At 41.2% G+C, this 20,662-nt stretch overlaps 1 protein-coding gene across 1 annotated transcript in view; it reads left to right on the forward strand.

Moving 5' to 3' along the window:
* Trim36 (tripartite motif containing 36) overlaps nucleotides 1-20,662 on the forward strand; it is a 35,141-nt gene that overhangs the window by 11,226 nt on the left and 3,253 nt on the right. Inside the window, exons 5-8 of the mRNA XM_005069149.4 lie at nucleotides 8,083-8,178; nucleotides 11,339-11,592; nucleotides 11,829-11,953; nucleotides 16,688-16,978. Coding sequence (XP_005069206.1) covers nucleotides 8,083-8,178; nucleotides 11,339-11,592; nucleotides 11,829-11,953; nucleotides 16,688-16,978 — 766 coding nt within the window. The remainder of the gene's footprint in view (nucleotides 1-8,082; nucleotides 8,179-11,338; nucleotides 11,593-11,828; nucleotides 11,954-16,687; nucleotides 16,979-20,662) is intronic.

The raw sequence follows: 20,662 nt of genomic DNA on the forward strand, positions 1-20,662 counted from the left end.
ACTTTAGGAAGAGCAGTCAGTGTTCTTAGCTGCTGAGCCATCTCTCCAGCCCTGGAAGTAGGTTTTGATAGCTGGTAACTTCATGATTCTTAAGTTTTTGTAATGTCTGCTTTACTGAACAGAGTTATGAGGTAGAACATAATATGTAATTGCTAAAAATTATATAATCATAATATATAAAATAAATATATATTTATAAAACAGAAATTATTTAGTATATACTATATAAAATATATTATCATATACAATGTATGTTATATATAATAAATTATCAATACATAAAGTATATAAATTATACAAATATAAATACAATTATGTAATGATTATAAAAACTATATACATTTAAAATAATTACAATTTATTTTTAGAATTTTCTAACTAAAAATTGTTAGTTTTTCTGAGTCTGTGTCAAAGCCTTACACAGCTAGTTTTGAAGTGTGAGGAAGACTGGCCCTCCAGAGAGTTCAGTGTTCACTATTGATCTGGGAGTGGAGGCGGAAGGCTTCAGAAAATGCTCAGATTTGATAATCAGTAGCCAGGTAGGCGGTGCTGTGGTGCTGTCTCTATTCCATTGCTTTCTTGCTGTAAGCAGTAGTTTTAAAGGAGTTAACTCAGCTGAATTACCTTACGCTTCCCTTTTATTTTAGCTGTTCCCTTCCTGTAGCAGTGTGTGCAGAATGTCTTACTTGTGTACACTATTTACACGTAAATAGTGTTATAGGTCTGTGTCATGGACGGTTTTGGCCATTGTACCTTCTGTTTCTCTGTTCCTTTGCTTGCCTGGTGTCTTAGTCAGGGTTTCTGTTGCTGGTGAAACACCACAACCAAAAGCAACTTGGGGAGGAAAGGGTTTCTTTCGTCATGTGCTTGCTGAGGACCTGGAGGCAGGAGCGGGAGCCTAGGCCGTGGAGGAGCGCTGCTTACTGACCTGCTCAGCCTGTTTTCTTAGCACACCAGGACCATCTGCCCAAGGGTGGCACCACCCACAGTCGTGTGCTGGGCCCTCCCACCTCAGTCACTAATCAAGAAAATGCCCCCACAGACTTCCCCACAGTCCTAGCTTAACTGAGATACCCCCTCCTAGGTGACTAGCTTGTGCCAAGTTGACAGAAAGCCAACCAGCTGGGAGTTCTAGACTGGCTCTCAGGTATTATTGGCTATGACTTGTTTTCAGCTTTGCCTGGCAGAGCAGGGAAGCATTTGGTTTTAGGTTAAGCAGGCTGACTTTAGAGGTAAAAACCTTTGATGATTTTTCTCTATCCCCAACGATTTAGAAGCTCTTGTTTTGGGGTTTGGAGGTCTGGATGGTGGGGAGCTCCTTACCCCAGCCTGTGTGAACTTTAACCCCTTTTTGGAACGTCGCTGACCTCAGGCATGGTTGGCTGGCGCCCATTCTTGCACACCTCTCTGCAGGCTTTTCCCTTTCTGCTTGTCTCTGTGGTTTTAGGCTTTAGAAACTTAACTCCGAGCTCCATTACTTAGTCCCATGGGAGACGCTGGGGTCCATTTGAGTTCCCCGCCTCCAGCCTTAGAAACTGCAGACAACAGGCTAGGATAGCCAGGCTTCTCTTGTTTCCCATTGTCTAGGAAATGTCTCTTGAGAGATTCCAGATGGTGTGTTCCCTTGCTTCAAGTGGGAAGCCAAATCTGTTTTTGTCACTTTATCGTGCCTGTGTAGTCAGCTTCACATAGGACAACAGTAATATCATATATCACATTTGTAAACATTTTGATTTCTGATTGGTTTAATTTCATGTAATCTGTTCCAGTTTTCATTATTTGTACTCTCTTTGACACTAGAGTAAAACTACTGTATTGGAAAAACTATCCATGAATAGGTTTCTCCTCTTCTCTCAGAACCCACAACAATCAATGCAGAAGACGTTTGTTTGTTCGTTTGTTTGAGACAGAGTTCTGCAATGTAAACCAGGCTGGCCTCCAATCTGCCATGATACTATTTCCCAAGTTGTCATTTACAGGTGTGCATTACCACACCTGAGCAGAAGACGCCTGTGCCCTCACATGACATCAGCAAGCCAGCAATGACTTCCGTCGCAGCAGATGCTAGTTGGGGATCCTCTAATTCCGTTTAGTTCTGACACTGTACCTACAAGTGCTGTCAGGTCCTATGGGCGAAGGGCCGGTCCCCAGGGCTGCCCCTATCTCTGCTTCACTGTATAGGCTAGCTGCAAAGTCCATGTGGGCTTTTGTTTGTTTTCTTTTGCCTTAGATCACATGACTGTAAAAAGCAGTTTAACTTCTCACCCTTCTTGGGTCTAATTATTTTGTCTGAGACACTATGGAACTCAGGGAAACACAAACAGCCATTTATCATACCGGATATGATGGCAGGTGCTGATAAAGAGATGCTCAGCGTGAGGAATGTGAGGGCACGAGCCGCCATGCCCTCTGGTTGTGCACTCTTGGAGAGCCTCCCAGGACTCTGCTACGTGGAAGCTCTGAACCCCCCTCTCTGAGTTTTTATGGAAGCCTCGTTGGTAGAAACGGCTGACTAAGTCACTGACACTCAATGATCACCCCATTTTAGGGCTTCTTGTCCTTGGAGGTTGTGAGGGAGGACTGAATCCTAGCTGTTAAATCATGCTTCTGTGTTCTTGGTGCCCACTCTCACCCTGAAGCCAGCTGCCTCTTGACTCATTTGCTTATAAAAAAAACAAAACAAAAACAAAAGCTATTTAGAAACCAAGCAGTTTTGGAGATATTGTCAGGAAACCAGATGAAGAACATATATATCTTTCTTTTACATTGTATGTTGGTTTCTTACATATTTCACACTTTCAGAAAGACTTTCTGTAATATACCTTCAGCTTGCTTACCTTTTAGTAAGAAACAAATTGTGTAGATTTGCCATTTGCTAAAAGCAACAAATCTCCTGGACACTTGGTTTTGGATTTAAGCTGAAGGGGACTGGCCACAACGATGCAAAGACACAGTGTCATTTCTTACTTTTGGCCACTTGGGTGTTGCAGTTAGAGAAATGAGCATCATAGAAGGGGGACCTTGCATTTGTCTTGCATCTGCTGTTTGCTGAATCTGCTGAGGTGAACATCAGGTTTCTTATCTGCGCATAGTGTGTATCAGGTTGTTTGTGAAGGTGTGTTCTGAATTCTGGAAACAGCTTGCACTTTTGGAGAAACTGGCTTAACCAGTTAATATACCTGGATCTGAGAATGATCCACTCTAAGCACTTTTGTTAGCTGAGGCTAGGATATCTTCCCTCCTGTGACACTCTTGGTTCTTTTAATGTTGAAGTAGACATGTGCATGGACTCAAAGTAGAACCCCTTTTCCCCACAGCATGCTATAGCTGCCTGCTCTGAGTCTTCCAGAGTGCGGATCCGACAGAGTCTACAGGGAGTCCTTTTCACTGTTTCCTGTCATCATTTTGGCCCATAAGGCTTTTTGATTCTCGTGAGCCCCGAAAAGACACACGTTCACTGCCAGTCTCCTGGTCTGGCTACACCTCAGTCACCAAGCCTCTCCATTGTTGGGAAGTCAAGTCCTTTCTAGAGCTTTCTCAGCTTCTCAACTCACTGTACAGTTTTCTTATTAAGCTTTTGATGTGGCTTATTTTTATTTAGCTTGCCCACTCTGCAACCACAGCTACAGAAGTTTACGAGCATGTCACTGAGGGATATTTCCAGAGAAATTTTTGATAGTTTTCCATGTTTTATTTCCATAGATTTCCAAGGAAGTCTTGTTTGAGTCTGAGAACTCAGAGAATTAGAAAATGCAAACATTTCATTCCATTCCCAGTGCATAGGGAAGTACTGGGGATAACATTTGTATTTTAGGGAGTGGGGGATACAACTTATGCCTTTTTGGGGGTAGTTTGTGGTGAACATTGTTGTCTTAGTCACTGATGTAGGTTAGTACTTGTTATTGTGTTGGCAGGCAGCATATGTCTTTTCCAACACAGTGGTGTTTATGGCTTGATTGTAAAATGCCCCCAACAGGCTCATGTGTTTGAACATTTATGCTCTTGTCTAGAAGGTTGTAGAACTCTTAGGAGATGACGAGGCGGAGCGAGAGGAAGTTTGGGCCTTACAGTTACAGCCCTTGTGGGTTGTAGCAGAGCTCTTCACTTCATGTCACTTCAGTGTGCATGGCTATGCCAGGCTCCTGCTGCCACAGCTCCCGAAGGCTCTGGCTTCTCTAGCTACTGTGCCTTTTTGCCTGCTGCGATGAATTTGTGTCCTCTCAAAATGAACCAAAATAAATCTTTCTTTCCCTAAGTGTTGTCATTTTGTTATTTTATCACATCGAGGAGAAAATAACTTAAGACAGTAGCTTGAATATGTATCATAGTGGATTCTTTTTCAAGTAGCATACTTGAAAGTATTATATATTTGTTCTTCCCAAGATTGTATTCAGAACATCTCTAGAGATGAAGCAAAGCTGATAATCACCTTTAAACTTGTGTATTCTGAGTACAGGGGCCATGCTAGTTACACATTATTCTCTAGACTGCTTGTATGAAAGATCCTTTGTCACTGTTGTTGTTGAACAACTTTTCCTTTGTTTTGTTTACTGGTGTTTATTTGGTACCTTTTATTGGGGATGTGATATACAGAGGGGAAAAATGACTCTTAGAACTTGGCTTGGTATTTGCCTCTCACAGGACCTGTGGTACAGCCCTGTCCTACTTTGTTGTGTAGTTTTTCTTGGAGAGATGTGAACAAACATCTTGTCCCAGATCTAGCTGAGTCCAACCGTATGGATACTTACGGAATCACAGGTGGCTCTCAGGCAGCTGTATCACTGAAAAGCCCACACTAGCTGTATCCCTGACCCCCTGTTGGGATTGCAGGCATCTTGACTGGTAGGAGAGTTATGGCCTATTTAACTTTGGGGAGTGTGGCCTGGTTAATTTTGCCAGTTTCAGGAACCTTCTGAAACTTGTGAGATTGGTCTACTTCATGAGTCTTAAGGAGTACCTCTTTGTGATGGACAAATATTGTTGAAATTCGGAGGAATTTGTTGCCTAGAAAACCCTTAGGAGAATCAGATTCACACCACTATTTTATAATTATAGTACTTAGGAGGTAGAGTCAGGTGAATCTCCAAGTTTAAGGCTAGCCTTGTCTGCAGAGCAAGTTTCAGGACAGCCAGGGCTACATATATAGGGAAACCATGTCTTGAAAACAAAAACAAAAACAAAAAAAGCATTTATTGTGGGCAAACAAATGCATGCATACAGCAGGCACACACAAAAAAATCCACCTCTGCAAGGCAGAAAGGGTGCACTTGGGAAGAAAAAAAGTTCACTTTTCTCAAGGGCTGGGCTTTTAAAGCCTCTGAAAAGTTCACCTCCTGACTTTAGGGTTGGTCAGTTTGAAGATAGATAGGATTGATCAGCAACCTTGGTGTGTGACATGTCCTGATTCAGTCTTGAACTCCTTGAGCATACCCATCAGTGGTGGGAAGCAAAGCTGCCAAGCTTTTGTTTCAAGTCGGCAGATTGAGGAAGAGGCTGGCCATCTTGGAGATTTGCCACTTTTATCACTTAGCCATGGCCTGTTTCCATGTCTGTCTATCTGCTAGGAAGTCTGTCTAATTCCTAGTCTTTCTTCCCACCTCTCAGATGTCACCCTGACTGCTGGTAGGGATTTGGGGACAAAACCACTTCTAGCTGCTTCGAACTGACAAAGGGTGGAAAATAGGGGGGTGGACAACATCAGTCAGAATGCCAAAGGAGGGCCTTCCTAAGGGGCCATGATAAAACTGAACAGATGATGAAGATCTAGTACAGAAGACAGCCATTTGGTGATGGCGTGTATCTTTGGAGCTTGTCATGAGTTATATCTGTAACATGTAAAAAGGGAGACTATTAGTAGTCCTGTAATTACTACTGAGAGCACATTTAGAAAAATAGTGGAGGCAGTTTTGGCCTTAGAAGACGAGAACAGGCAAGAAAACCATTCAAAGAATCCTCGGCAGGCTCTGCCATGGGCATCAACAAGATTGGTGAGTTATCACCAATGTCTGTTGTAAGGTGTTCACCGGGAGGAGGCCATTTGTCTGCACACCACTATTTTGGAACTACAGAATTTTTGAATCTTTGAGAAGTTGGCCTTTGATAAGTTTCTAGAGCACTCAAGGCCTGATTTTTTTTTTAATTCTTGCCCTGTTATGTGAACTCCTTACAGGTTGGAGCCTTGACTCTAACATTTTACCTCTATTACTAATGGCTAGTGTCAATATCTAGTGCTTACAGTTTTTGGAGGCTTATGAACAGACACTGTGACTATTAAGACACCTCCAGTCCTTACAAACAGATTGCCTGGACCTGGCCAGGAGCCAGAGAAGATTGGAGCTGCAGAAGACTGGCCAGAGACTTTGCGTGTTGACAGTCCTGTAAGTGACTGATGATGCCCTTGGTCCATATTTCTGAATTCTGCCTTCTGTTCTTCTCCAGTGACCTCTGTGTCACTCAGTTTATCTTAGCCTCCCTACATTTAGTTTAAGCTTTTTTAGAACACTTATATCCATTTCATGGCCGAATGTAGCTCTGCCTTTGTAGTTAAAAAACACTGGTGCCTGCTGCTCGTGCTTATGTTCCCAGCATGGGCTCAGAGGGGACAGTGCTAGACTTGTCATTGGCTTGCAGTGTGTTGTTAAATACCCCATCATCCCTGGAGAGTGGTTATGTTATTTAACTGTAAGTAGTTTTCTGGTTCAGCTATTGACTGTGTAATCTTTGTATCTCATCAACTTTGGGCTCCTTAGATGGGTAAAATGCTAGGTCAAAACAAATGATTTTTCTGTCTTCTCATAGCATTATTTTCTTCTAGGGTCTCATCTTCTTTCTGTCTCTCTGTTTCTAGATCTCTGTCTCTGTCTCTCTCAAGCCTAGGCCTTGTTCCTGACCCTCTTACCTCTACCTCTCAAGTGCTAGGATTCCAGGCTGGTATAACCATGTCCAGCCCTTGTTTTTAACCAATTGATTGATCAGTTGATGGTGTTGGGGATTAAGTATAGGGCCTTGCACATTCATGCCTGGCAAGTGCTCTACCCCTGAGCTAGATCCCCAACCCAGTCTGTCTTGTGTGTTCAGAAATCGTGTTCCTTTCTTGTTAGCCACTTCCTGTTTCTCCAGTGAGCCCTCCCAGGGGGCTTCTGAGACTGAGATTTGTCCTGCAGAGCCAACCATGTCTATTTCTGCACACATCCTCTTTCCCCCTCATGTAGTATAAGGTTTAAAAAAAAGAGGAAGATGGAATAGATGGGAGACTTACTTCCTGAATCCCCAAACACCAAGCTGCCGTTCTCTCTTCCTGCCCACACTTGGCATTTCAGGTGCTCAGCAGTAAGCAAGATCCTGAGTGCTCTCTTCCGGGCATCTCTTCACCTGTACCCTGGAGGTGTTTCCTGGGTGTTCTCTCTTCGTTTAGCCTTGTAATACATTTATCCATTGTGACTTGGTAGTCCACAGTGCTCTAAAGGGGCTTGAGATTTATTGCACAATGCTTTTTAGGCCAAACTAAAGATTTTAGCAAACCCTACAATGTAATTTCTATGGAGAATTACAGTGTTCAGAATAGCTAATTTGCAAACAAATTACTCGAAAATCCGTGTTTTCACTCATGTATAGTGAATCAGTCTCAAGGCTGGGATGAACTGGGATTATTTTGGACTTGTCCTTAGTGTTTTTCCTGCTGTGTGTGTGTGTGTGTGTGTGTGTGTGTGTGTGTGTGTGTGTGTGTGTGTGTCTAAATTGTGAAATGTAATGGAAGGCTATAACCTGCCAACCTTCAATTTGCTTAGAAAGAAGCCTTAGAAGCAAGGCTTCCGAGAGTGATAATTAAACAACAAAAATGTACTACTTGAGCATTTGGAATTTTTGACTGAGTATCACTTACTCTTTTTTCCCAGCCTTCATTTAATCTTTCATATGACCACGGGCTATGCACTTCAGGCCAGTAAATATTTACCTTGAGTTAATTACTATAGCTGATTTTGCTGTCTCTTCACCAGGAAGGATGGGTACTGTGTAATTTGCAAAATTGCATAAAGTCTTTGTTGATTTGTTTTTGTATTTGCATTCTGTGTGTTCTCACAGGAGAAGCTTTCAAAGGACATTGATTTCCTCATTAGTAAGGAAGGCCAAGTGAAGAGTCAGATTTCTGAACTGAACTTGTTAATGAAAGAAACAGAGGTAAGTTGTAAAGTGGTCAGGATAGCTTTTCATTCACTCGTCCAAGACATTAGCGTATTTGTTCATAACATCCTTAATGTGTTCCCTGAGCTGGGGATTGTGTGACCTCACCCCTCTGCTATTCTAGAATTTGGAACATATTTAGTTCTAGAATATGCAGCATAGACTCTTGTGTGATCCGTGATCAGGTGTTATTGGGATGTGACACTAACTAGGGATCAGAAGTTGTAAGGACAGGTGGCCGTCAGCAGTGACCTGAATGAGAACAAATGTGTGGATGGCCTTGGGAAAGCATGGCCTGTGATAGGCCCAGGGTGATCTAAAATTCCAAGCACTGCTGAATGCGTGCTCTGCTTTGCTTCCCTTGTTTGTAATAGCCACAAGGTCCATCAACAGAGGAGAACACCAACAGACCCAAATGCCCATCAACAGAGGAGTACAGATAGCATTGAGACTATTAGAGCTACATGTACACATAGTATAGGTATATATCCTGCCATACATTGTGGAAGGGGTGACACTGTAGTGACATTTATAGAAAGTATCCAGGGGAGATGGTTTAGCAATAGTCAAGAGCACTGGCTAGTCTTCTAGAGGACTCAATTTCCAGTGCCCACATGGTGGTTCACAATCATCTGTAACTCCAGTTTCAGAGAATTCAATGCCCCTTTTGAGCTTCCATGTTCACTAGGCATCTACATAGTACACAGACATGTATGCAGGCAAAACACTCACGTACATTAAATACTTTTTAAAGTAGGTGAACAATGAAACCGGATTATATTTTAAATTTTCATGAAGCTGTCCTTGAGGAATGAGAATCAGTGCTGTAAAGGTTATGAGGGTGACTTCCTGTATACTAGTAATATACTTTAATCTGAACATCCTGCTGGTTGGGTGTCACCTTTACACTTACATGTGCACTAAATTCTACTTCAGTTAAAAAAGAAAACAGGGGAAGTAAGCTAGCGTGGTGGTTCATACCTGTAATCCTAGCATAGCACTTGGGAGATGGAAGCCGGAAGATAGTAAGTTCAAGGCCAGTCTTAGCTACATAAAAATTAAAGGACTGCATACGAGTGTCTTAAAAAGGGGTGGGGCAGGCCAGTGACCCATTGGATAAACATACTTGCTGCCACGCCTGTAATTTCTGTAGTCCACATGGTTAAGGGGTAGAATCCACTCTCTTGAGTTGTCCTCTTAAACCTATACTCACAGATACACAGACAGACAGACAGACAGGCAGACACACACACACACACACACACACACACACACACACGAGAGAGAGAGAGAGAGAGAGAGAGAGAGAGAGAGAGAGAGAGAGAGGAGGGAGAGAGGGAGGGAGAGAGAGAGAGAGAGGAGAGAGGAGAGGAGAGAGGAGAGACATGGTAAATAGAATGTAAAAATAAAAAACTTAATAAGTAATAGCATTTTTGAAATACTGTAAATATGAGTAGGATTGGGTTATTTGACAGTTCAAGTATCTTTCATAGGCTTTAATATGTTGAGTGGAGTTTATTATGTCCTTTCCCCCTCTTGATCACTTTAAAACTTATAATTATAAAATATATATAAAATATCTAGGATGTGAGAAGACTGTTACTTCTTGAAATATTTTCCCAGTCAGAAGTGGGATAGTTAAGAAACAATAGGGGGCCAAGGATGTATCCTAGTAGAAAATTTGCATCATGTGTATAAGACATGTGAGTCTAGACCCTAGTCTGTACTACCAACACTGCAGAAGAAGTAAGGGAAAAAAAAGCAATGATGCCATCTTTGTCTCCATCTTCAGTTCCACTTTGGTGATGATGGGACAGTTTTTGAGCCTATGGTTATAATTTTTATCTATGCATAATATTTCTGAGCTTAATGTGGAAACCATCATGAAATTCTACCTGGGTCTCAGTGTTCTTTTCCCTTTTAAAAGTGAACTAGGACAAAGTATAATGGTACTTATGAAAATGTCCTGACAAAACCTATTACTTTGTATGTTACTTTAAAAAAACCCTCAAAAACAAAAGTGGGACTTTGGGGTTAGTAATGGAGAAGGGAATCTGGACAACATTCCTTCTAATGTGATCCAGAGGCCACTGGGAACTTCACAGCATCCCTCTGCCATGCTTGTTCCCGCAGACTTGCCGGTAGGTCCTCTACGATGAGTGCTCATCAGTGCTCACTGGACTCCCTTTTCACAATCATGCCGAGCTCTGGTTTTACAAAAATTCAAATAATTTTGGCCAGGCAGGGTGGCATAAACTTGTAATCCCAGCACCAGGGAAGGTGAGGCAGGAGGACTGCCCTTGCGGCCAGTGCAGGCTATATAAAAAGACTGTTTCAAACAACAAAGCCCCAAATAAAAAGGCTAACACACATCAAGGACAGGATTGTTCTATAAAAAAGAAAAATAATTATACAATAAGAGTGTTTAAAGTATGTGGCATTACGGTTTGCTTTTTATGCAAATAATCCTTATTAACCCTCTTGAATAATTTGTTACCCATGAGCTCTTTGTAGGAGAGGGGTTGGGGGAGTCACGGAACCCAGAGTTCGTACTTAGTTTCAGCTCAGCCTATAGCACATGGCAGAGTAAGGAATAAAGCAAGTAAGTGGTAAATGTGTTAGTATAGGGTGTTGAGAATGTTTTTTAAAAGTTCTATGGCTGTAATTTAACTTTAGAATAGCTTCCTTATTTAGAAAGATTCTTGAATTTTGGGTGTGTTTCAAATCCTCTAGAATTGTGCTTTTGCTATATTTGTGGTTACATCAGTTCAGTTCTCCCTTTATATTTTATCTCTGAAAATTGTTTCTCATTTAATTGAGTAATTTGTTACTGGACAAAATTAAGTACAAAGTTCTGAAATTATAAAAACAAATCTAAATAGGATCTGATAGTTGTAGTTTGTGTGTTTGATTCCAAACTACTGTTGTGAAGATTTTAGGATCAGACAAAATTTTTCTTTGTAACATCTGGCCTTGTTTTGTTGAGTTTGATATTACATAGGACATCATACGGAGACCTTTGGGTTTACCAATGAGGTAATGCTTGTGTGTCTTACATCAGTGAAGCAGAGAGACAAGAGACAATGCTTGCTCTCTGTGCTCGTGCGGTGCAGAGGCTGGTTTCACCACGTGAGGTAACACTTGTGTCTTACACTAGTGCAATGGAGAGAGGGCGAAGGAAGAAGCTCTGACGCATTTCGAAAAGCTCTTTGAAATCCTAGAAGACAGGAAGTCATCTGTTCTGAAAGCCATAGATGCCTCCAAGAAACTAAGACTGGACAAATTTCACACGCAAGTAGAAGAGTACCAAGGCCTTCTAGAGAACAACGGGCTCGTGGGGTACGCCCAGGAAGTGCTGAAGGAGACCGATCAGTCTTGCTTTGTGCAGACAGCGAAGCAGCTCCATCTCAGGTACTGTCTTTGCCCCTTCTGAGAGCAGTCTGGGCCCACCGCACCCTGGACGCTGAGTGCAGTGTGGTCCTTAGCTTCTGAGAGCAGTCTGGGCGCTGAGCGCAGTGTCGGGTTCTATGGTCTGCCACGTTGCAGGTGTTGAGACAAGATAATGCTGTACTCTAGGCTCATGCGGTGGGGAGGTTGGTTTCATCACATGAAAACCATTCTTTCACCTGAAATGTGTCTGCCCACAGAATCCAGAAAGCTACGGAATCTCTGAAGAGCTTCAGACCCGCGGCCCAGGCTTCTTTTGAAGACTATGTCGTTAACACATCCAAGCAGACGGAAGTGCTCGGAGAACTGTCCTTTTTCTCTAGTGGTAAGTGGTGGAGGCTGTGCCTCCTCCCTGGCCAGCATGCATGCTGCAGAAATGCATCTCCCTCCCCTTTTGATGTAAGTCGAGGAACCTTTAGACTGGTTTTTATGTCTACAACTATACACTGGCTTTTAAAACATTGTTTATTATTATTATTATTATAAGCTTATGCTACTTTTTAGTACGTGAAATTTGACTTAAGGAATATTCTGTATTTCTGGCTATCTCGAATTAGGATCTACTGTGAGGATCTCAGCTTAGTATCCCTTCTGAAGACCAAGTCTGTAGAGTGTAGCCTTCCCCACCATCCTGGTTCCAGAGACAAATCAATCCCAAATGAACACACAGGAGGCTATATTAATTATAAATCTGATGGCTGTTTACTTGTTTCTTACTGGCTAGCTCTGACTTAAGTATTTAACCCATAATTATCAATCTAAGTATTTCTCTTACTGGAAATTATACATGATGGCTACATGATGTTTGCCTGTGTCTCTCTTTCCCAGAATCCTCCTCAACTCCTAGTCCCACCTATCTTGCTTCCCTATTGGCCAACAGTGCTTTATTGACATATACACAGGACTTCTCCATCATCTCCTCTTTTTTGTCTAAATAAAAAGAAAGGTTTTAACTTTAACATAGTCAAATTATATATAAACGAACAGTTATCAAGTAAGAACATAGTTACAATATTTTGTCCATTAACATTTAGTAAGATTTAAAGAAAGTATTTTATCATCTATCCTATCTGTGTGAGTCTAAAGTCTTATATGTAACTTATCTTTTATCATAACTAAGGAAAACTATGATTATAACTATCTGTCTTCAACTCCATGAAAGACCACAGAATGATAATATATAAACACTAGAATTGACAGAGACATCTCGCTGCCTGGACAGTCACCTGAAGTTCCTCTGTAATGTTGGGGCATCCATCTTCAGCCCATAGGCCACAATGCGTCCAGAAGACTTCTCAGCAAAACAGGAAATTTCAAGCTGTCCATCTGCGTTGGCAGTCTGTCATTCATTTTCTGTGTCCTGCAGAAAGTCTGGCAAACTCTTCCATGAAGCAGGAACCCTGCAGGACTGTTTGAGTTCAGCAGTCACTTTCCTGTGCATCCTGAATGTCCAGTTTATACAGCAACAGTCAAACAGTCTAGGCAAGAGCATTTCTTGCCCAAATGGCTAATCTTGCCATGTTGAAAGCAAACTCTATAACAAGTTTCTTCGATACCCATCCTCCTCTCAGATGTAATTGGTGCTTTCTCATTGTCAAGAAAAATCCTAAACCATTTTAAATGCCATTTTCTGAAGGTCTTTGAAAGGTTTGAAGACTATCTTAAATATATCTCTATGTCTAGAAAACCTAACTTAGCTAACTATAAGTTCTGACTATTATAAGTAACTGTCTATAATCTGTATTTAATTATATGCAGTACATTTTAAAAGATCAGTATAAACACAATACTTAAACAAGAGGAGAAATATACATATCACAAAATTGGCCTTGAATTTGTATCAATAAATGAAAAACCATACCAATACAAAGTATTCATTTCCATACCATAATACCTCTTTTACCATTAAGAAGAGATTGGTTGTGATCATTAACCAATTATAAGCAACCCCATTCAAATGAAAACAAAGATTTATAAACAATTTTTGGGAACTTGAACGTTGGTCATTCCAAATTGCCTCCTGCTGGATGGGGGCGCCGTTCATACCATGGGGATCATGACAAAACACAGAAACCTGTATAAATCCTTATTTTCTGGGTCTGTAAGGCTGCATCATCTTAGCTGTCTTAATTGTTGGAACACCTGGCCCGCTGCTTCCGAGGCGGGGGTGGGGGTGGGGATGGGGATGGTGGTGGTCTTGGTTCATCAAACCACAGAAGCCTAGAAGGAATCCACAGCTTTCCATTTTCTGTGGAAACATAAACAAAAACTCTTTTCCCGTAACTAGTCCTTATATTTAAAGTTAGAGGTCAAAGCATTTTTGAAATATATAAGTTGGATTAATTCAGCAGCATTTTTGTTGTTGTTGTTTTGTTTTGTGAGACAGGGTTTCTCTGTATTGCTTTGGAGGCTGTCCTGGAACTAGCTCTTGTAGATCAGGCTGGCCTTGAACTCACAGAGATCCGCTTGCCTCTGTTTTCCGAGTGCTGGGATTAAAGGCATGCGGCACCAACACCTGGCTAATTCAGCAGAATTTATAATCAAGTATACTTTAGCAGTTTTTCCTTCTTTAGCAATCAAAAAACTGAAAAACACAGTAGCATACAGTATCCAGACTCTCTGTGTATTTTCCATCTTTACATGGATTATTTATTTATCTTTTATATTACTCTATTTCTTTTACTTTTATTTATTTATTTATTTCTCTGAGACAGGGTTTCTCTTTGGAAATCCGCCTGCCTCTGCCTCTGCAGCAAATCCTACCGGCGTGTGCCACTACAGCCAGCTTCTCTATTTATTTACCACTATGACGTTTCTTTTTCCTCTCTCAGTCCTACATATATTTTTAAACACACTGTAAACCTTTAGAGGTTTTTCTTCATCTGAATCTGACTTCACTGTAAATCTTTATGTTTTTCTGGCCACGTGTCTTATCTACTAAAAACCATGGCTGTTTAAACTGCAGTTTTTCCAAGATGGCAGGCGTAAGTTTGACTCCAGCACACTGACTCAGTCTATGCTGACATCCAGCAAAAGTTGTTGGCTTGGAGATGTCACTGCCACTTCCAGCTGTACGTATACAGCTTTCTATTGTTAGCAGAGTCTCTTAAAAGAACCTTGCTGGGCTTGTTTTGTTTTGTTTTGCTTATGCTCAGTCAGGAAGACTCCCTTAAGTGAGCCATGTGAGTCTCTGCTTGTCTCAAGCAAAACAGAGCCCACCTGAGAAAAACGCTGCTACCAAAAAGCCTTGCTTCTCTCTGTTCTTTTGTTTCTTAAAATCCCTTTTGAGCTTTTGTCATTCTACGTGGAAATTCATATCCCACTCCTGACAACCATACAAGTCTCCAAATACAGTCAACCTTCTGAGGACTGCTGTCACAATCAGGGTTTAGGACTTCAACAGAAAAAATTTCAGGAAATGCCCTGAAACACAGGGAGGATTTCCTTCAAGTGTCACCACATTTGCCTTGCTGACGTTTCTCTTCTTGTGACGTTGAAGCAGCACAGGCCATGCGCTGGAGAGATGCTCACCAGTTAAGAGCAGCGGCTGCTCTTGCAGTGGACCCCAGTTTGATTCCCAGCACCCACATCAGCTCACAACTGCCAGACATGCCAGCTCCAGGAGACCTGATGCCTTTTGGCCTCTGAGGTTACCCGCACACATACCAGGTCCCCAAACATATCTTTTAAACAGAAAAAAAAGGATCTTTTTTTGAAAATGGAAAATTTTCTTCCTAAAATCTAAAAGCTGTGGGTTTCTGTGACATCTTTTGTTTTTAAACTTATGTCTGAATCTTGCATTTATTGCAACTTCTTCCAAGTAGGTGTTAGTTATCATTTCAAATGTGAAGTTTACCTCTCAGACTGTTGGTTCTGTGTACATCAGTTGCATTTTAGATATATGTTAGCTTACTTTTGAGTCTTAAGCTTTTACCCATGGATCCAAATATTGCCCCTGGCATGGTAAGGCTGATGACCATGGTAGTCATGGGTTATGCTCAGTACACAGTAAAGGACCAAGAAAATGGTGGGTAGAAGAGAGAGAAGCCCCCATTTCCTGCCTGTGGATGTATTTCATTTTCCCTAATGCCCGTTCTTATAGTAACCATGTGACTGCAGAGAGTCTGTGACTTGTCCTGTTGAACGTTTTAACTTTAAAGTCTACTTTGGATGGGTTTTCAGGTCTTATCATGGCTGTGTAATCTTCAGGTGTGTTAATGTACCCTCAGACTTCCTTATATGCTGCTTGGCAGGCTGTGGGATAAGTGACGAGCAGCGAGGCCCTTATTTCATTTCCTGCTCTGGTTTGATGTAAATGGGGTGTGTATGGGTGTGTATGTTTGCATATATGTAATTTATACAAACTGAGTAAAAATCCATATGTAGTAGAGGATGCACTGGGATTATAGGATGTGCCGTCATGTCCAGCATACATGTACCTTTAGACCGTACCGTATACCAAGTTTACAAGTTTACTGTAGAGAAAAGGTTGTGTGTGTGCACAAAGATTTGGCTGTGACCTTGGTCTGTTTTTTTTTTTTTTTGAGAAGCTGTAGCCTAGGCTAATCTGCAAATCCTTATGTAGCCCAGGATGGCCTTGTATTTACAGTCATCCCCCTGCTTCCTAAGTACAGAGATCACAGATGTGAGCTACCATGACTGGCTTGAAACATTGTACTTCTAACAAAATGTTAGAAACCTGTTTCTTTCAAATACATAAATCTTGATCGACCCATACAGTTGCAGTATTTCAGAAAAATATGGCGGATATAAATGAAATTGGTGCAGTGATTACCTTGGAATTAAAAGCACTGCCAGTGCTTCAGAGTAGATAATGATGCCACTTATGCTGTAGTCATGGCTTAACCTTTGTTTTATTTTTTGCTTATTTTTCCCATTTCAATTATAATTAAAAGTTTACCCTATTTTATATTTGCCATCTTTTTTATGCATAGTATTATAAATTTGGGAGTTTCTTGGATACCATAGAAAGTGTCAGGACTTCATTTTTGCTGAGGGGATGTTATCTTAACATCGCGTTGTGTCTTGATTCTCTCAGGCATAGACATTCCTGAGATCAACGAGGAGCAGAGTAAAGTGTACAACAACGCCTTGATAAACTGGCACCAACCAGAAAAGGACAAAGCCGACAGCTATGTTCTTGAATACCGGAAGATTAGCAGAGATGAAGAAATGATGCCGTGGAACCAGCTGGAAGTGCACGACACAAGCAAAGTTGTCTCCAACCTTGAAAGCAACAGTCACTACGCTTTCCGCGTGAGAGCTTACCGCGGCTCCATCTGCAGCCCCTGCAGCCGAGAGCTGGTTCTGCATACTCCGCCAGCTCCAGGTACCGGGGACATTGGAATCAGAAGAGCAGAGCAGGAGGGGCTAGGAAGGGGAAACCGGTCGTGTCTTCATGTAGACCTACACTGAAACCAGCTTTGTGCTTTTGAAAGACTCTAGACAAGTAGATTCCACACTTGGCTGGGATTTAGAAGTGACCTGAATCCCCAAATATCACCTCAGAGACTGTATTAGATTGACTGATCAAACAACAAACAAACAGGCTTTTTAAAGATTGGGCCCAAATTGATATAAAAATGACATGACTACTATTTAAACAATTGAAATTGAATAACTGCATGTGCTTGGTGGAACATGCCTTTAATCCCAGTACTTAAGGGCAGGCAACTCTTGAATTCGTGGCCAGCCTGGTCTGCATAGTGAGTACTCCGCCAGCCAAGGGCAAAATCGTAAGACTCTGCCTCAAAGCAAAAAAACAAGAACATGAAACAATAGCATGATTCTGGGACTCTTATAGATCAGTTAATGACAATGTCTAAAATACAGGATATTGATAGTTGTTTTTAAAATCTACTGGTGTGATTCATTCTAAGTCTCCCTTGCCTAAGGTTTCTGTCCTCTGCCCATGAGGGTGGGAGGCATATATTGTGACCACGTGGCAAGCTTTCCCTCCACACTGGTCCCTGGTAGCCTGCCTCTCTTCCAGGCTACACTGATAGTACTGATTAGAGATGTTGAAGAGCTTTCCTGGATAGGAAGGGCAGACAGGTTAGTTGGTGTTCCCTGCAGTGTCTTCGCAGATAAGTGACAGAACTAAAGTTTTCTCAGTCATTGTAGTGGGGAAGTATTTTGTCTGGCCTGCCACTGACTTGGACATGCTCAGTAGTTTTCTAGACCATGGACTCCACCCATCTTAGTGTCTTATGTTTCCATATTTTCTGAGTTCTGTCTTTCCTTTCTCCTCTTGCCAAATGTAAAGAAACAGTGTGTGCATGTGTGTGTGTGTGTGTGTGCATTCGAGTGCATGTGTGTGTAGTGTGCATTTTCAAGGCATATTGTGGCTTTTAAGAATATTAGAATATAGATATATATGATTGAGATTTGTTAAGAGAAGCTTTTTCTTTGCTAGCTGCTTTGGTTTATCCCCCGCCAGCCGCCTGGGCTCTGCCGCATTGTAGTCCCCAAATAACACACAAGACGCTGTATTAATTATGAAGCTGTTGGCCTTGCTTATTTCTTACTGGCTAGCTCTGACTTAAGTAGTTACCCCATAATTGCTAATCTAAGTATGTCTCTTACCGGAGAAGTTTCCGGGCTCCTACCTCATGGCGTTACATGTTGACTCTCTTGTCTTTCTCCTTCCCAGAATCTTCCTGGACTCCTAGTCCCTCCTATCTAGATTCCTATTGGCCAACAGTGCTTTATTAACAAATGTACAGGACTTCCCCCATCATCTCCTCTTTTCTGTTTAAACAAAAAGAAAGGTCTTAACTTTAACATAGTCAAATTATATATAACAGAACAGTTATCAAATAAGAACATAGTTACAATATTTTAGCAAGATTTAAAGAAAATATCATCCATCCCATCCTTGTGAGTCCAAAGTTCTATATGTAGCTTATCTTTTATCATAACTAAGGAAAATTATAATTATAACTATCTGTCTTCAACTCCATCAAAGACCACAGAAGGATAATATATAAACACTAGAAATGACAGAGACATCTTGCCACCTGGACAGTCACCCAAAGTTCCTCTGCAACGTTGGGGCATCCATCTTCAGCCCATAGGCCACAGTGTGTCTGGAACACTTCTCAGCAAAGCAGGAAATTTCAAACTGTCCATCTGCATCAGCAGTCTGTCAGTCATTTTTCTGTGTCCTGCAGAAAGTCTCGTAGACTCTTTCATGAAGCAGGAACCCTGAAGGACTATTTGAGTTCAGCAGTCACTTTCCTGTGGGTCCTGCATATCCAGATTATACAGCAACAGTCAAGCAGTCCAGGCAAAAGCAGTTTCTTGCCCAAATGGCTAATCTTGCCATGTTGAAAGCAAACTCCATAACAAGTTTCTTCGATGCCCATCTTCCTCTCAGACATAATTGGTGCTGCCAGGAGCAGACATTTCTCATTGTCAAGAAAAACCCTAAACCATTTTAAATGCCATTTTCTGAAGATCATTGAAAGTTTTGAAGACTATCTATCTCAAATATATTTCTGTATATCTAGAAAACCTAACTGACTTAACTGTAAGTTCTGACTATTATAAGTAACTATCTATAGTCTGTATTTAATTATGCATTACATTTTAAAAGATCAGTATAAGCACAATACTTAATCAAGAGGAGAAATATGCACATCACAAAATTGACCTTGAATTTGTATCAATAAATGAAAAACCATACCCATACTATAATTCCCCTTTTTACCATTAACAAGAGATCGGCTGTGATCATTAGCCAATTATAAACAATCCCATTTAAATGAAAACAAAGATTTATAAACAAGATGGGAATTGGGATGTCGCTCATTCCAAACTGCTTCCTGCTGGAAGGGGGCGCTGTTCATACCATGGGGATCATGACAAAACTCAGAAACCTGTATAAGTCCGTATTTTCGGGGTCTGTAAAACTCCATCATCTTAGCTGTCTCAATTGTTGAAACATCTGGCCCACTGCTTCCGGGGGTCTTGGTTCGTCAAACCACAGAAGCCTGGAAGGAATCCTCAGCTTTTCATTTTCTGTAGAAACATAAGTAAAATCTCCTTTCCCAAGTAACATATCATTATACTTAAATTTTGAAGTCAAGGCATTTTCAAAAGATAGAAGTTGGATTAATTTAGCAGCATTTATAATCAAGTGTACTTTAGTAGCAGGTCCTTCTTGAGCAAGCAAAAAACTGAAAAACACAATAGCGTACAGTATCCAGACTCTCTGTGTATTTTCCATCTTTACGTGGCTTTATTTATTTATTATTATTATTATTACTCTATTTTTTTCACTTTTATTTATTTTTCTCTGAGACAGGGTTTCTCTTTGGAAATCTGCCTGCCTCTGCCTCTGGAGCAATTCCTATCGGCGTGCGCCACCACAATGCCGGCTTTTGTATTTATTTACCACTTTGCTGTTACATTTTCTCTCTCAATCTCACGTATATTTTTAAACACACTGTAAACCTTTAGAGGTTTTGTTCATCCAAGTCTGACTTTACTGTAAATCTTTATGTTTTTCTGGCCACGTGTCTTATCTGTTAAAACCGCGGCAGTTTAAACTGCCTTTTTTTCAAGATGGCGGGCTTAAGCGTGATTTCAATTTACAGCCTTAGTCCATGCTGACATCCAGCAAAAGCTGCCACTTCCAGCTCTACGTACACACCTTTCAATCGTTAGCAGAGTCTTAAAACAACCTTGCTGGCTGATTTTTTTTTTTCTTTTTTATGCCGAGTCAGGAAGACTCTGGTAAGCGAGCCACGTGAATCTCGGCTTGTCGATAGCAAAACAGAGCACACCTGAGAAAAATGCTGCTACCAATAATCTGTGCTTCTCTCTGTTCTTCTGTTTCTAAAATTCCTTTAAAGCTTTTGTTATTTTGCGTGGAAATTCATGATCCCACTCCTGATCACCATTCTGTTAAGAGAAACTTTTTATTTGTGAGTAGCCTTCCCGCCAGCCTGGTTCTAGCGCCACATCAGTCCCAAATAAACACACAGGAGGCTATATTCATTAGGAAGCT

This window comes from Mesocricetus auratus, unplaced genomic scaffold, assembly GCF_017639785.1.
Source record: "Mesocricetus auratus isolate SY011 unplaced genomic scaffold, BCM_Maur_2.0 Super-Scaffold_6730, whole genome shotgun sequence".
In the NCBI taxonomy this organism is placed as follows: Eukaryota; Metazoa; Chordata; class Mammalia; order Rodentia; family Cricetidae; genus Mesocricetus; species Mesocricetus auratus.